Below are 18,538 nucleotides of genomic sequence, written 5' to 3'. Positions count from 1 at the left end.
CAAGCCATGAAAAGACATGGAAGAACTTTAAATGCATATTACTAAGTAAAAGAAGCCAATCTGAAAAGGCTACATACTGTATGACTCCAACTATATAACATTCTGGAAAAGACAAAACTATGGAGACAGTAAAAGATCAGTGGTTGTCAAGGATTGGAGGGATGACAAGGTGGAGCACAGAGGATTTGTAAAAATACTCTGTATGATGCCACAGTGATGGATACATGTCATATAATACATCAGTCCAAACCCACTGAATATACAACACCAAGAGTGAACCTTAATGTAAACTATGGATTTTGGTGATTATTATCTGTCAGTGTAGGTTCATGGGTTGAAACAAATGTGTCTCTGGGTGCGGGGGAGGGGGAAATGTTGATAATGATGTGGGGTCAGGGGATATATAAGAAATCCGCCTCTCAATTCTGCTGTGAACCTGAAACCACTCTAGAAAAGTAAAGTCTTAAACGCAAAACAAAAAAAGGCAAAAGACTTGAAGAGTCATTTCTCCAAAGATTCAAAAATGGTCAATAGCACATGAAAAAGATGCTCAACATTCTTAGTCATTAGGGAAATGCAAATCTAAACCACAGTGACATACCTACTAGGCATGACCATAATTTTTTAAATGGTAAATAACAAGTGTTAGGATGTGAGGAAAGCAGAAACCTCAAACATTGCTGGTGGTAATGTAAAATGTTGCAGCCACTGTGGAAAACAGTTTAGCAGTTCCTCCAATGCTAAACAAAGAACTACCATATTATCCAGCAATTCCACTTCTAGGTCCAAACCAAAAGAATTAAAACCAGGGACTCCAATGAACACTTGCACAGCAATATTCACAGCAGCATTTTTCACAATAGCCAAAAGGTGGAAACAATCCAAATGTTCATTACCAGACAGAGAAACAAAACGTGGTATACCCATACAAAAAAAATATTAGTCAGCCATAAAAAAGGAATAAGGTTGTTACAGACGACAACATGGCTCAACGTTAAAAACATTATGTTAGGGCTTCCCTGGTGGCACAGTGGTTGAGAATCTGCCTGCCAATGCAGGGGACACGGGTTCGAGCCCTGGTCTGGGAAGATCCCACATGCCGCGGAGCAACTAGGCCTGTGAGCCACAATCACTGAGCCTGTGCGTCTGGAGCCTGTGCCCTGCAACAAGAGAGGCCGCGATAATGAGAGGCCCGCGCACCGCGATGAAGAGCGGCCCCCACTTGCCACAACTAGAGAAAGCCCTCGCACAGAAACAAAGATCCAACACAGCCATAAATAAATAAATAAATAAATAAAAATTTAAAAACTTAAAAAAAAAAAAAATTATGTTAGGTGAAATTATCCAGACACAAAGGAACAAATATTGTAGGATTCCACTTGTATGAGGTACCTAGAAGAGGCAAATTCATAGAGCTAGAAAGTAAAGCAGAGGTTACCAGGGGCTGGGGGAGGAGGGAATAGGGAGTTATTGCTTAATGGGTACAGAGTTTCTGTTTGGGGTGCTGAAGGGGTTTGGGAAATGGTGGTGATGGTTGCACAACACTGTAAATGGAATAAATGACATTGCAGAGAGGGCAGACAGCAGAAGCAGGAAAAACTACAATTCTGCAGCCTGTGGAATGAAAACCACATTCACAGAAAGAAAGACAAAATGAAAACGCAGAAAACTATGTACCAGATGAAGAAACAAGATAAAACCCAAGAAAAACAACTAAATGAAGTGGAGATGGGCAACCTTCCAAAAAAGAATTCAGAATAATGATAGTGAAGATAATACAGGACCTCAGAAAAACAATACAGGCAAAGATCAAGAAAACGCAAGAAATGTTTAACAAAGACCTAGAAGAATTAAAGAACAAACACCTAGAAAACTTAAATAACAAACAAACAGAGATGAACAATACAATAACTGAAATGAAAGATACACTAAAAGGAATCAATAGCAGAATAATTGAGGCAGAAGAACAGATAAGTGACCTGGAAGACAGAATGGTGGAATTCACTGCCATGGAACAGAATAAAGAAAAAAGAATGAAAAGAAATGAAGACAGCCTGGGACAACATTAAACACACCAACACTTGCATTATAGGGGGTCCCAGAAGGAGAAGAGAGACAGAAAGAACCCAAGGAAATATTTGAAGAGATTATAGTTAAAAACTTCCCTAACATGGGAAAGGAAATAGCCACCCAAGTCCAGGAAGTGCAGAGAGTCCCAGGCAGGATAAACCCAGTGAGAAACACACCGAGACACACAGTAATCAAATTGACAAAAATTAAAGACAAAGAAAAACTTTTAAAAGCAACAAGGGAAAAATGACAAATAACATACAAGGGAACTCCCATAAGGTTAACAGCTGATTTCTCAGCAGAAACTCTACATGCCAGAAGGGAGTGGCATGATATACTGAAAGTGATGAAAGGGAAGAACCTACAACCAAGATTACTCTACCTGGCAAGGACCTCATTCAGATTCGATTGAGAAATCAAAAGCTTTGCAGACAAGCAAAAGCTAAGAGAATTCAGCACCACCAAACCAGCTCTACAACAAATGCTAAAGGAACTTCTCTAAGTGGGAGACACAAAACAAGAAAAAGACCTACAAAAACAAACCCAAAACAATTAAGAAAATGGTAATAGAAACATACATATCGATAATAACCTTGAATGTGAATGGATTAAATGCTCCAACCAAAAGACACAGGCTCGCTGAATGGAAACAAAAACAAGACCCATATATATGCTGTCTACAAGAGACCCACTTCAGACCTAGGGACACATACAGATTGAAAGTGAGGGGATGGAAAAAGATATTCCATGCAAATGAAAATCAAAAGAAAGCTGGAGTACCAATACTCACATCAGATAAAACAGACTTTAAAGAATGTTACAAGAGACAAGAAAGGACACTACATAATTATCAAGGGATCAATCCAAGAAGAAGACATAACAATTATAAATATATATGCACCCAACACAGAAGCACCTCAATACATAAAGCAAATGCTAACAGCTATAAAAGAAGAAATTGACAGTAACATAATAATAGAGGGGGACTTTAACACCTCACTTACATCAATAGACAGATCATTGAGACAGAAAATTAATAAGGAAAGAGAAGCTTTAAATGACACCATAGACCAAATAGATTTAATTGATATTTATAGGACGTTCCATCCAAAAACAGCAGATTACACTTTCTTCTCAAGTGCACACAGAATCCATTCTCCTGGATCTATTCTCCAGGATAGATCACAACTTGGGTCACAAATCAAGCCTCGGTAAATTTAAGAAAATTGAAATCATATCGAGCATCTTTTCCAACCACAACGCTATGAGATTAGAAATGAATTACAGGGGAAAAAATCATAAAAAACACAAACACATGGAAGCTAAACAATACATTACTAGTAACCAAGAGATCACTGAAGAAGTCAAAGAAAAAACCAAAGAATACCTAGAGACAAATGACAACGAAAACACGACGATCCAAAACCTATGGGATTCAGCAAAAGCAGTTCTAAGAGGGAAGTTTACAGCAATACAAGCCTACCTCAAGAAACAAAAAAAATCTCAAATAAACAATATAAACTTACATCTAAAGAAACTAGAGAAAGAAGAACAAACAAAACCCAAAGTTAGTAGAAGGAAAGAAATCATAAAGTTCAGAGCAGAAATAAATGAAATAGAAACAAAGAAAACAATAGCAAAGATCAATAAAACTAAAAGCTGGGTCTTTGAGAAGATAAACAAAATTGATAAACCTTTAGCCAGATTCATCAAGAAAAAGAGGGAGAAGACTCAAATCAATAAAATTAGAAATGAAAAAGGAGACGTTACAACGGACACCGCAGAAATACAAAGCATAAGAGACTGCTACAAGCAACTCTATGCCAATAAAATGGACAACCTGGAAGAAATGGACAAATTCTTAGAAAGGTATAACCTTCCAAGACTGAACCAGGAAGAAATAGAAAATATGAACTGACCAATCACAAATAATGAAATTGAAACTGCAATTAAAAATCTTCCAACAAACAAAAGTCCAGGACCAGATGGCTTCACAGGTGAATTCTATCAAGCATTTAGAGTAGAGCTAACACCCGTTCTTCTCAAGCTCTTCCAAAAAATTGCAGAGGAAGGAACACTCCCAAACTCATTCTATGAGGCCACCATTACCCTGATACCAAAACCAGACAAAGATACTAACAAAAAAAGAAAATTACAGACCAATATCACTGATGAACATATATGCAAAAATCCTCAACAAAATACTAGCCATCAGAATCCAACAACACATTAAAAGGATCATACACCATGATCAAGTGGGATTCATCCCAGGGATGCAAGGATTCTTCAATATGCAAATCAATCAATGTGATACACCATATTAACAAAGTGAAGAAAAACCGTATGATCATCTCAATAGATGCAGAAAAAGCTTTTGACAAAATTCAACACCCATTTGTGATAAAAAACTCTCCAGAAAATGGGCATAGAGGGAACCTACCTCAACATAATAAAGGCCATATACAACAAACCCACAGCAAACATCATTCTCAATGGTGAAAAACTGAAAGCATTTCCTCTAAGATCAGGAACAAGACAAGGATGTCCACTCTCGCCACTATTATTCAACATAGTTTTGGAAGTCCTAGCCACTGCAATCAGAGAAGAAAAAGAAATAAAAGGGATACAAATTGGAAAAAAAAAGTAAAACAGTCACTGCAGATGACATACTATACACAGATAACCCTAAAGATGCCACCAGAAAACTACCAGAGCTAATCAATGAATTTGGTAAAGTTGCAAGATACAAAATTAATGCACAGAAATCTCTTGCATTCCTATACACTAAAAACGAAAGACCAGAAAGAGAAATTAAGGAAACAATCCCATTCACCATTGCAACAAAAAGAATAAAATGTCTAGGAATAAACCTACCTAAGGAGGTAAAAGACCTGTACTCAGAAAGCTATAAGACACTTATGAAAGAAATCAAAGGTGACAAAAACAGATGGAGAGATATACCATGTTCTTGGATTGGAAGAATCAATATTGTGAAAATTACTATACTATCCAGAGCAGTCTACAGATTCATCACAATCCTTATCAAATTACCAATGGCATTTTCTACAAAATGAGAACAAAAAGTCTTAAAATTTGTATGGGGACACAAAAGACCCCGAATAGCCAAAGCAGTCTTCAGGGGAAAAAAAGGAGCTGGAGGAATCAGACTCCCTGACATCAGACAATACTACAAAGCTACAGTAATCAAGACAATATGGTACTGGGACAAAAACAGAAACACAGAACAATGCAACAGGATAGAAAGCCCAGAGATAAACCCATGCACATATGGTCACCTTATTTTTGATAAAGGAGGCAAGAATATACAATGGAGAAAAGACAGCCTCTTCAAAAAGTGGTGCTGGGAAAACTGGACAGCTACATGTAAAAGAACGAAATTAGAACACTACCTAACTCTATACAGAAAAACAAACGCAAAATAGATTAAAGACCTAAATGTAAGACTGGACACTATAAAACTCTTAGAGAAAAACACAGGAAGAACACTCTTTGACATAAATCACAGCAAGATCTTTTTTGACCCACCTCCTAGAGTAATGAAAATAAAAACAAAAATAAACAAATGAAACCTAAAGAAATTTAAAAGCTTTTGCACAGCAAAGGAAACTATCAACAAGACAAAAAGACAACCCTCAGAATGGGAGAAAATATTTGCAAACGAATCTATGGACAAAGGATTAATCTCCAAAATATATAAACAGCTCATGCAGCTCAATATGAAAAAAACAGACAATCCAATCAAAAAATGGACAGAAGACCTAAACAGACATCTCTCCAAAGAAGACATATAGATGGCCAAGAGGCATATGAAAAGCTGCTCAATATCTCTAATTATTAGAGAAATGCAAATCAAAACTACAATGAGGTATCACCTCACACCAGTTAGAATGGGCATCATCAGAAAATCTACAAACAACAAATGCTGGAGAGGGTGTGGAGAAAAGGGAATCCTCTTGCACTGTTGGTGGGAATGTAAATTGATACAGCTACTGTGGAAAACAGTATGGAAGTTCCTTAAAAAACTAAAAACAGAATTACCATATGACCCAGCAATCCCACTACTGGGCATATACCCAGAGAAAACCATAATTCAAAAAGACACATGCACCCCAGTGTTCACTGCAGTACTATTTACAATAGCCAGGTCATGGAAGCAACCTAAATGCCCATCAACAGATGAATGGATAAAGAAGATGTGGTACATATATACAGTGGAATATTAGCCATAAAAAGGAACGAAATTGGGTCATTTGTAGAGACGTGGATGGACCCAGAGACTGTCATATAGAGTGAAGTAGGTCAGAAAGAGAAAAACAAATATCGTATATTAACGCAAATATGTGGAATCTAGAAAAATGGTACAGATGAACCGGTTTGAAAGGGAGAAACAGAGACACAGATGTAGAGAACAAACCTATGGACACCATGGGGGGAAAGCGGGGTAGGGATGGTGGTGGTGGTGGTGGTGGCTGTGGGATGAACTGGGAGATTGGGATTGACACATATACACTAATATGTATGTAATAAATAACTAATAACCTGCTGTATAAAATAAATAAAATTAAATTTTAAAAAAAGTCATTACATTGTATACTTTAAAATAGTTGAAATGGCAAATTGTTACTCATATTTTACCACAAAAACAATTTAATTGGATGTCTACCTCATTCCTTATACCAAAATCAAGCCCTGGTTGAGCAACGATTTAAACAGAAATAAAACCATAAAACTGTTGAAAAACATTGGAGAAAATTTTTTGTAATCATAGAGAAGCTCTCTCTGAGCCATGGCACAAAAACTTAGAAAAGGCTGATAAATCTGATTTCATAAATATTTAAAATTTCTACATGAAAAACTATCATAAACGAGGTCAAAAGATAATCCATAAATTGAAAAAATATTTATAATATATGACGAAGGCTTAACTTCCTTAACATGTAAAGAGCTCTTACATATCAGAAAGAGAAAGGAAATACAAATGACTTTTAAAAATAAAAACTGTTAAACTTCATTCACAATAAGAGAATTGTAAAATATAACAACAGTAAGACCATTTTCCACCTATCAGACAAAGATTAAAAAACTAGGTAGGTAAAGGTGTAGGGAAACAGGCACTTTCTTATACTATTTATTGATGGACATGTACAACTTCTTTGGAAGGTTATTCACTGCAGCACTGCTTATCATAGCTAAAGACTAGAAATAACCCACATGTCCATTATAGATGAGTGCTTAAATAATGAATACCGTTCAACTGTTAAAATGAACTCAAGAGATCTAAAAGGAAGGATTTTCAAAATATAAGTGAAAAAAGCAAGGTGCAAAACAGTATGCTGCTTGTTTCACAGGGGTTGGATAGAAAGAGAGGGAGTGAGAAGGGAGAGAGGAGAGTGATCACCTACAGGGAAGGAATGAGGGAGCATGGGGGCAGTGACTTACTTTTCCACTACACACCCTTCTGTACTGTTCTCATTTTTGCCATGTTCATGTAATCCTAACCAAATTATTTACTTATTTATGTATTAAACCACAAGCTCTGGGACTTCCCTGGTGGCGCAGTGGTTAAGAATCCACCTGCCAATGCTGGGGACACGGGTTCGAGACCTGGTCCGGGAAGATCCTACATGCTGTGGAGCAACTAAGCCCGTGCACCACAACTATTGAGCCTGTGCTCTAGAGCCCGTGAGCCACAACTACTGAGCCCACGTGCCACAACTACTGAAGCCCACACACCTAGAGCCTGTGCTCTGCAACAAGAGAAGCCACCACAATGAGAAGCCCACGCACTGCAACGAAGAGTAGCCCCCGCTTGCTGCAACTAGAAAAAGCCTGCGCACAGCAAGGAAGACCCAATGCAGCCAAAACTAAATTAATTAATTAATTAATTAAAAAAAAAAAAAAAAAAAAAAAAAACCACAAGCTCTAAAATTCAGTCCTGGATTCCTATCTGGATCTACTACTTAACTGCACTATAAATTTGGAAAAGTTGAATCTCTGTTTTCTCATTTGTAGCCACCTACAAATGAGTTACATAGCATTTGCCTGATACAAAGTAGGAGTTCAGTCAAGATAAGCTATTTTATTCTTATTAAAGTCTTTTCCTCAAAGAGGAAGACCTCTCAAAAAGAAGTGTGATACATAGCAGAACTTACTCCACCAGGACTCTTATCTCCCCAACCAGCGACGGGCATAATACAAAGAACCATAACCAACTGAACACCCTGACACATGCAACATATTTAGCTTCCCACTTCACTGTGTCCATCCACAGGATCTTTATACAGAGTATAAGCACAAAGATTTGACTAATAAAACAAAGTAAACACTTAACCATCATATAATTCAGGATTCACTTAGGGACCTTAAGTATAAAGAAAGAAATTTCAGTATTTCTCCCATAAGTAGAAACTATCAACTTGGGATTACCTTAAAGTCCTACTTTTTTCTTATAAAAATATCTTTTCCAATTTCCTAAATTCTTATTTGCTGTTCCATCACAACAGCTCAAGGTAGAATATTCTAAAGTACAACAAGGATATAACGTTTTCTGTGTACTATATAGAACAAAGCTATGTACCAATCACTAAAGTATTACTTAATATTATATCATAATAAAGTGTTATAACTATCTCACCCTGACAATGTTACAGTAATAGAGATTTTAAAAAATAAAAACTTAAGATTTGAAATGTGAACCTATGTTTTCACTGGTTGAGGCAAAAATCAGTTCCCACTGTCGTGGAGGACCACCTGGATGGTCTAAGGTCCCAGCCTTGACTAGGAGGAGTGGGCCACCCCTGGGAACCTTACCCGAGGCCGCCTCAAGAATTCCTGGAAGCACTACTAAGTAACCTGTCAGAGGAAATGATAGCTTTCAGACTATAAGGTTGTTTGAATACAGTGAAAGAAGAAACAAAATAATTCAGTATGAGATTTTCTTTAGAGGAATGAAGGCAGTTTAACACAAAGCTATCAATGATCAATGACATGATCCAAATGAACTAGGTGACAGAACAAAGAACATATTAAATCAGAGTCCTGGGTTGCGAAAGGAATAGGAGCACATAAAAACAAACAAACCTCCCAAACTGAAAAACATACCAGAAATCCACAGATACAAGTTTCCTGGAGGTCATCAACCTCAACAGTCCTTAGGGGTCTATGATACCCTTGAAATCACATGCCAAATGTACGGGAATTGTATGTATGTGGTCATGTCTCTTGTTCACAGGTTTCATCTTAAAGGTGTCTAAAGGTGTCCACGATCTTTAAAAGCAAGGATTTCACTGTTAAGTCAAAACAGCTTCCTGAAACATTACTACTGTACCATAAATAGAACATTAAATTAGCACTACATTAAATACATTTAAAATAGCACTACACTCACTTCAGACAACAGCCCAGCAAGGTACAACAGCATTCCAACTAAGAATGTAACAGAAAAGTTTACTATTCTGCTCAGAACAGCAGAGTCAGAACTTACATGCTTTAACACTTAGCCTGCTGAACCGTATCTGTTCCTTAGTTATCAGCTGCTATGTTTTAAGTTTATATGCTAAATTGACTTAGTATACGGTTAGTCACTATTATCCAAAGTAACGAAGGGTATTATCCAAAGTTCTAAATTACTAGTTGGTTTAAATATTCTCTGCCCTGAACAGTTTACCAATAAGAAATCATTTTAATGGCACCACCGACAGGGAACAGAGCATGGAGAATCTAGATAAGAATTTCCAGGGGAAAAAAATCATATGAATGCTTATCTGAGAAAGTGAAGAGCACACTTCTGTTAATTTTAATTCTGCTCTCCTAGATCTTATCTGTCCATATCTCTGGTTTACTCTTTGGAAGAGTGAACAGAGTAAGAAAACAAAACAATCAGACAGGGTGTCCGAACCGCAGGAGCCTGCAAGAGCTGTGATAATTCTCCAACTGGGAACACGGAATTCTTGTGGATACGAATCATCTGGGAGAAGCCAAAAAGGGCTATTGGAGATTCTGGTTAAAATCAAAAAACTGAACAAGAGGCAAGCTAGAAAGAGTAGGGGACAACGTAGCTATCTGGATTTCCATGATTATAGGTATCAGTAACCTACAGAACCCGTCAAAGGCAAAACAGTATTATTTCTAGTTCTATATTCTTCACTGGAGAATCATTCCCCCCAGCTGCTTTTCCTTAAAGCAGTGGTTCTTACCTTCTGAGGAATCACAGAGCTCCACTTAAGAATCTGACCAAAGTTGGACTTCCCTGGTGGTGCAGTGGTTAAGAATCCGCCTGCCAATGCAGGGGACAGGGGTTCGAGCCCTGGTCCAGGAAGATCCCACATGCTGTGGAGCAACTTAAGCCTGTGCGCCCCAACTACTGAACCTGCACTCTAGAGCCTGCGAGCCACAACTACTAAGACAGCATGCCACAACTACTGAAGCCCACGTACCTAGAGCCCGTGCTCTGCATCAAGAGAAGCCACTGCAATGAGAAGCCCACGCACCGCAATGAAGAGTAGCCCCCATTCGCCACAACTAGAGAAAGCCCGTGTGCAGCAATGAAGACCCAATGCAGCCAAAAATAAATAAATAAAATAAATTTTTAAAAAAAGAATCTGACCAAAGCTATGGAATCCCCCAGAAACTACATCCCGCAGGGCATTCACACAAGTTAGCACAGTTTCAGGGGACTTGAAAATCCCTTTCCAGTCTGATCCATGGATCCCAGACGCTGTTTCAAAGGCCTCCAGTCCCAAAATGACCCGACCTATTATAACACATTCTACTCTCTCCTTACCATCAAAAATGTAAATGATTCTCTCAGTACCATTAATCTCAAGTAGATCATAAGAAGAAAGCAACATAGGCTGTCATGCTGGTCAAGCAGGACAGTGCTGCAGTGAGAATCACAAGGACGGGATTTAGGCCCCCGCTGTATCACTAATGGATATGGTAACCTTACAGAAGTCACAACCTCGTGCTGGACGGTGTCTCCTCAGCTGTGAGTGAGGGGTTGGAATAAACCAAGGTGCTGACATCTTACAGAGGGAGCAGTACTCTTGTTTAGAGAATACTAACTGAGCATCTAACACACTGCAGGCCTACAGGCAGATGGTGGGGAAACAAAGGAAAATGAGGCAGCCCTCAAGGAGCCAGACAGACAAGTAGACAGTTATAAAGCAATGTGACTGGACTTCCCTGATGGTGCAGTGGTTAAGAATCTGCCTGCCAATGCAAGGAACATGGTTTGAGCCCTGGTCCGGGAAGATCCCACATGCCGCGGAGCAACTAAGCCCACCCGCCACAGCTACTGAAGCCCGTGCCTAAAGACTGTGCTCCGCAACAAGAGAAGCCACCACAATGAGAAGCCCACGCACCTCAACAAAGAGTAGCCCCCGCTCGCCACAACTAGAGAAAGCCCACACGCAGCAACGAAGACCCAACGTAGTCAAAAATAAACAAATAAATAAATTTATTAAAAAAATAAAAATAAAACAATGTGACTCATACTCTAATAAAAGAATATTGAGGATTCAGGAATCAGAGAAGGAGCATATAACTAAAGTCTAGTCTTGGAGACACTTCCCAGAAAATAAGGTAGGCACAGAGTGTGTCCAACATGTGCAAAGACTCCAAGGTGTGAGAAAGCAGATGATTCTCAAGGAAATTCAAGGAGTTTAATATGGCAAGCACTGAGAACTTAAATTAAAGGCTGGAAGGAGAACATGCAACAGACACTGCAAGGGAAGTGTTTTACAATAAGATAGCTTTGATTTATCCTCCACACTGGCTGCTCACTGTAAGTACTAGAAGAATAGAGTTCATTTGATATTTAACTTCTAAAAATTAGTTGAATCACAAATGGTAAAAACTGCTCTTACTCTGACAATATTTGAACTACGAATTTCTAATAAAGAAAAATGACCAGTCAGTTAAGAGTTCCACGAAGTCTGATTAATCAACCAAATTCCTTCTGAGCTACCACTTACTAGAAACATTATTTCATGACTTAGCTTTTGCCATTTCCCTACAGTTTTACTCTCTTCCCCAAAAGGCTCACAGTACTCCATTCCTTTCCTCTGCCCTTCTAATGCCCCAGCCTGATTCAGACAGCAATCATCAGTGACAAAGGAAAAGCAAAAAGCAATCATGAACATTTCTCAAAAAGCCAGAATTAACCTCAGACTACATTAATGTTATTAGTCTGTCGCTCAGACAAATTAGACTTTTCCAGCAATCTCACTTCTGCCAACCATGCCCGTTCAAGGCAAGTCTTCTGCCGTGTGCTCCTGATCCCGTCAGCTCCTGCTTCCTGAGGTTTCTGGCTCCAATAATCTTCCCTTCTCTTTCTTCAACCTCCAATCTCTTTAGGCTTCCCCCCTCCCCAATTATGTGAACACATCAAGTCACCCATCTGTGGTAGGAAGTCATGTTCAGCAAACACATATCAAGTGCCCACTAGGTGCCTAAATGTGCACAAGGCATTGGCACAGCCTGCAGGAAGGCTAATGAGGCCAAGAAAAGATAAACTAAGAGTCAGCTCCAACCCAGTCATTCATTCCCAGAAACCTCCCATTTCAAAAGTTATGTTATAAAAGCAACTGTTCAAAGGGGGTAAAAAGAGTAAGGGGCCAGGGCTTCCCTGTTGGCACAGTGGTTAAAAATTTGCCTGCCGATGCAAGGGACAGGGGTTTGAGCCCTGGCCCAAGAAGATCCCACATGCCACGGAGCAACTAAGCCCGTGTGCCACAACTGCTGAGCCTGAGCTCTAGAGCCCGTGAGCCACAACTACTGAGCCCGTGTGCCACAACTACTGAAGCCCACGTGCCTAGAGCCCGTGCTCCGCAACAAGAGAAGCCACGACAATGAGAAGCCTGCACACCGCAACAAAGAGTAGCCCCCGCTCACCGCAACTAGAGAAAGCCCGCGCACAGCAACAAAGACCCAATGCAGCCAAAAATAAAAACAAATAAATAAGAAAATTTTTTTAAAAAGGGTAAGGAGCCAGAGTATCAGTCTCAAAATAATACATTCACTTTTCCTACAAGACTGAATAATAAGGTATAAAGCAAAAGTCCTCACACCACTAAGCAAGTCTAGCTCTTAGTTATATTTTGCTTTTTTGCTCAGGAGCAAATCCTTTCTTTTCCTAGTCAAATTAGTATCGCCAAAAAAAGCATAACTCTTCTCAAACGTTATCATCAATATACCCACTGCTGTGATCTACAAAGAAGAAAGCCCACTGTAACACTTTTTCCTACTCAAACGATAGTGGTTTGCGTAACAGAAACTGTGGTCCCAAAGTCCTGTGCTGCTGTATCACATCCAATGCCCTGCCTTGAAAGGGGAGGCCATGGGACATTATGGGTACGTACCAGGGGATCCCACCCTGCAAGGGAGGGCCGGGAAGCTCCTCCCACCGCCTCACCCTGAGGAAGTGAGACTCCAGGAATGAGGAGGTAGTTAAGCAAAGGGGGAAAGAGAAAGGGAAAGAAAAGTTGTGCTCAGGCAAAGAGAACTAAATCTACAAAGGCCTTAAGGGAAGGACAGACAGCACATTTCAAGGAGCAGAAGAACCCAATGACAAAGAGGGAAGAAAGTCATATGGGGAGGCAGGACCTGTGGTCTTGTGAGCCGTGGCAGGAGTTTGAAGTCTACATGGTGAGCAGTGGGAAACCACTGAAGGTTTAAAGTAGGGAAGTCACATACTCATGCTTCATTTCAGCCACCATTCCCCGCTCCATCCCACATCTGACTTCCGTATTCCACTCAACTTGCTCTTTTCAAGGAATCTGTTGATCTTCTAGCGATTAATTTAACGGGCACTTTCAGTTTTGCCCTTGTTGGTGCCCCTGCAGCACGTGCCTGCTGAGCATCAGCTCCCTCCACACCCACCACCAATTTTCCCCCCACTTCTATGGCTATTCCTCTCTAGCCTTTCTTTTTGCAAGCTCCTTTTTCTCTACCTATGCCCTTAAACATTGTTATCTGTCAAGATTCTGTCCTTGGCTTTCAGCATTTCCAAACCCTCTCTGTTTTCCCTAAGTGATCTCACCTGCATCTGGGACCTCAAATACCATCTGCATGCTCATGATGTCCAAAATCATTTACAGCTCAGACCTCTCCTGAACTCCAAATTTATATATTAAACTATTCCCATTTCGATGTCTTACAGGAAGCAAACTGAACAGTTTCAAAACCAAACAAATCTATCCCCTTAGCATTTCAAGTCTGCATCTCCCCTTCATTCTTCCTGCCACTGCCTGAGTTCAAGAGCTCAACATCTCTCCTCAGGTTGACTCCCAAAGACCCCCTTCCCTGTACCAGCTGCCCACAGTTAGCCACACCCAACCCACAGCTAGAATGGTCTTGCTAAAAAGTAAAGAGAATATGATTATGGTACTTCCAAGCATCAAATTCCACAGTGGGTCCTATCAACTAGCTCACAGTCCTCAGACTGATCTACAAGGGCCAACGGGCTCTGTCTTACTGTCTGGCCTTGTCCCCCTGGCACCTCAACGTCACACCGCACTCTGCAACAGGCTCAGCCGTTGGCAGTTCTCTTGGCCTTCTATGCTTTGTGTCTCTGCACACATTTCTTCCTCCTCTGAACACTAATTCTCTCCCTCCTCATTCTCCTCCCCTGGCCGACTTGTCCTTCAAGACTCAGGCAAGGCCCTACCTCCTCCAGGAAGCTGCGCCAGGACTCCCAGATGCATCCTGTGGGGGATGCACAGCACCCTGTGCTTAACACGAGCTTCTGCGGTTCTTACTCTCATGTTTTCATCTGCTTCCCTAGTTACCACTCCCCACTCGGCTGGATCCTGGAGAGCACGGACTCCGTCTAACACTGGCACATGATAAGGTGTTACAAGTGAGTAAATGAAAATATGGAATTGTGATGAGGCCTTCAAGAGACCAAGTCCCAGAAGGTGAGCGCCTCAGGAGCAGGAACCTGGTCAGTGGCTCTCTGCTGAATCCCCAAGGCTCAGGGCAGGGTGCACAGCACAATCTGTATAATGGCTGAGTGGATGTTTAGAGTCAAAGGAAAACACTTAGAGTCAAAACTCCTTCTGGACTTGCTTTCCATTTTTTCCTGGTTTGTGACCAACTTTAACAAAACACCAGTGCGTATTGCATGATTTGTACTGACCAAACAAATGCTCTTGTTCTTCCACTAGGAAAAAGAAAAATAATAAGAGCTTTGACCAACCCACTAAAGGATTCCTAGGCAGAAGCCCATGGAAGGATTTCCTGAACTCTATGAAACTGAATGCAATTTTCAGTGGATATAAATGCATTTTTCTGGTGAGATGGATTACACTTTTCACTGAATATTCATGGATATTAATGATAACAAAAGAAGTCAAACTACTTAATCAAAATGTCAAGCTGAATTAAGCTGTAGCATGCACCGTCTCGTCTCAAACCTGTATTTTGATAAACCACTCACAACCTGGGGACAGCAGGCTCTCCTAAAACAAATGTAACTGGAGAAGACACAGCTGGCAGGCTCTCATATAGAGCTTCCTACGAGAATTTGCATTTAAAACTTTCTATAATTGGTTAAGTCCTTACCAGCATTCTCTGAAGTTAGTACCCTATTCTAACACACTCTGACCCACGTGAATCAGGGTATTTATTACACGTCCTGCTAATGTGTTCAAGAAGAAAACGTTACATTACGAACATAATGACAAGAGGAACTGTCATCTAATTAAACGGGAAGGGGAAAAGCCCGGGAACATCTAGATTTACAGGAAAGCCCTTTTTTTGTCGTTTTACTGTACACAGAGCGACCTGAACAGCGGGAGCAGCATTTAGCTCACAACCACTTACTGCAATCCTGGAAATAACATGCAATAATTAGCAGTAGGAAGCAGACAACTAGGTCACTTTAAAAGAGATAAAATGAAGTTCTGCTCGATCGAAAGGCTCCGTGGTTGACCCAGGAGACCGTCCCAGGGCGCGTCTCCACGAGGCGACCAGAAATCACGCCGGGCGCCCGCGTTCGGGGAGCTGCCTCACGACGCCCGGGGACCCGAGCCCCTCAGGCCGGGCCCCGGGGCGCGGACGACCCCTCGACGCCTACCCTGACTCACCGAGCTCCTTCCAGAAAGTTATGAGGGGGCGACGGCGGGCCGGGGACGCTCGGGCCGCCGCTGTCCGGCCGCACCACCACGGCTCGGCGACCCACCCCAGCCCCCCGACGCCCCGACCCCCTGGCCGCCCCCTGTACCGTTGCGTCCACGCCCACGCCCGCCCCCCGGCACCGCCCCCCCCCCGGAGCCCACTGCGCCTGCGCGCATGCGGCCGCCCCAACCCCGAGCGCCCGAGCGCCGAGGCCCGGGCGGCGCACGCGCGCCCTGAGGTGGCCCGCGCGCCACCACTTCCGCCCCAGCGGGAGGCGGCAGAGGCGGCGAGTGCCGGTGAGCGCCGGCGTCCGCAAGCCAGGTCCTCGGAGGGGTCGGCGGTGGCTGCGCGAGCCCGCCACTCACCAGGTACAGCTGCTGCCAGCGATTCTGAGCGTCCAACTCATCAAACTCCCGCTCGATAGCGGCCGACATGGCGGCGGCCGCGAGCTGGCGCGAGGGAGCCTGCGCCGGCGGAGAGGCTCGGGCCCCGCACGATCCGGGCAGCGCGCAGCTGCTGCCGCGCATGCGTGCTCCACGCCCGCCACGCCCCCACGCCGCCCTGGCCGCAGGGAAAGTACCTGGTTCATGACGTCAGCGCGCCGGCTGCGCCGCGCGGGGCGGGGCGGTGGGGGAGGCGTGGTCCAGGCGGTGCCCAGGTGGAGGGGGCGGGGCTTGGCGGCGCCAGAGGCAGGGCTCCGGGGAGAGCAGCCGGTTGAGTTCCTTGAGGTTTGATTTTTATTTTGAACGTCCTCTAGGTCAGTTTAGCGGCCTGTGCCCCACTTTCTCCTCTCGGAAAATGTAAACCAGGACTGATGCCCGCTCCTGGGCGCCCGCGGGTTTTGTGCCAAATAGACCGCTGCAGCAAAAGGAGAAGCAACTTCTCCTGGAGGTTGGAGACTACAGCTTGTTAAGTAAATGTTACACAACTTAAAAGTTACTGTTACCTGTAAAAAGAGCAAATCGTCTGTTACCAAACAAACGTGCTGATTATGGAAATCATCTCTCTTCACACAGGGAAACTCATGTGCTTAGGACACCTTATCATCTTCAGTAAGAAATGTGAAGGGTTAGAAAAACGGTAGTGTGCTGTCCAACACTGAAATTTAAATTTTAATTAAAATTAAACGAAATGACAAAGATTCTCTCCTTGACCAAACTCTACTCAGGATCCTCTGAGCTCTTTTTCAGCTAGGTCTCAACTTTTGGGCTGCCCTGTTTCTCTCTGCATTGTCGAATTTTAGCAAGAATCCTGGTAAGTCAGTTAGCCAGAATCCCCCATTCTCAGTATCTGGTTACACCCCCTGCAGTGGAAGCACGGAGTCTTAACCCCTGGACCACCAGGGAAGTCCCTGATCACTTGATATTTAATCAGGTTCCGCATCTTCTGCCGTCCCCCGGGGTGACATCTGATATCCGTGGCCTGCCTTCAGCTAGAATCCTGTTAGGCTTACCCAGAACCCCCCTGTGCTTCCTCTGTTAAAAACAAGACTACAGGCCCAAAATGAAGTCGCTTGGGAAGCCCCGTGTCACCAAACCTAAACTTGATGGTAGTTTCAGCTCTCCCAGAAATGGACTTTAAAGGAGTAAATCAAGAATCACTATCACCACTGGTTAGGTGATCTGCCTGATAGACCCCTGCCCTCGACCCTGCAGTAACCAGTTCACTTCTCTGCCTGGGATAACTCCCTTGTTCCAACTCCCTACTGCCTGTAAGTCTTTCGTTTTGTGTAGCTTCTTGGAGCTCCTGTCCATCTGCCCAATACATGAATCGTTTAATAAAGCCAATAAGATCTTTAAATTTCACTCAGTTGAATTTCGTTTTTTAACACCTCTTAGTAATTTTCCATCCATTGACCACCCCCCTTTCCCCCAGCTTGGCTATAAATTCCCACTTCCCATTCTGAATTTAGAGTTGAGCCCAATCTCTCCCCCACTACAAGACCCATTGCCATTGTCCCTATACCTGTCACAGTAGTCGCCCCACACACACCTTGAATAAAGTCTTCCTTACCTCATCATCTACAAGTGTCAGGAATAATTTTTTTCTTTAACAGAAATTGAGAATTCAGTTCCTCAGTTGAATTAGCCACATTTCAAATGCTCAATAGCCACATGAGCTAGTGGCTAAAGTATTGCAGAGCATACAAATCATCGAAGTTCTGTGGAACAGAGCTACATGAGAGGTTTAAAATACTTGGGGCAAAAAAGTGTCCTTACACACATAAAATAATGAAAACACTGATCAGAAAAAAACAGTAAGCTGTGGGAGCAAGAAGAAACTGTAATAAAGAAAATTAAGCAGCCAATCAGCCTTTCTACTTACAGAG

At 42.2% G+C, this 18,538-nt stretch overlaps 1 protein-coding gene across 1 annotated transcript in view; it reads right to left on the bottom strand.

Moving 5' to 3' along the window:
- The window catches only part of PTPN2 (protein tyrosine phosphatase non-receptor type 2), a 76,303-nt gene extending 59,048 nt beyond the window's left edge, over nucleotides 1-17,255 (bottom strand). The window contains exons 1-2 of the mRNA XM_036874644.1: nucleotides 16,967-17,255; nucleotides 16,575-16,781 (exon numbers count right to left, since the gene is read on the bottom strand). Of these exons, the coding sequence (XP_036730539.1) occupies nucleotides 16,575-16,736 (162 nt within the window). The 5' untranslated portion in view covers nucleotides 16,737-16,781; nucleotides 16,967-17,255. The remainder of the gene's footprint in view (nucleotides 1-16,574; nucleotides 16,782-16,966) is intronic.
- Between the last annotated feature and the right edge of the window lie 1,283 nt (nucleotides 17,256-18,538).

The sequence above is a fragment of the Balaenoptera musculus genome, chromosome 14, assembly GCF_009873245.2.
Source record: "Balaenoptera musculus isolate JJ_BM4_2016_0621 chromosome 14, mBalMus1.pri.v3, whole genome shotgun sequence".
NCBI classification, from domain to species: Eukaryota; Metazoa; Chordata; class Mammalia; order Artiodactyla; family Balaenopteridae; genus Balaenoptera; species Balaenoptera musculus.
Note: the sequence above shows the minus strand (reverse complement) of the source record. Positions and strands in the feature narration are given on the sequence as shown.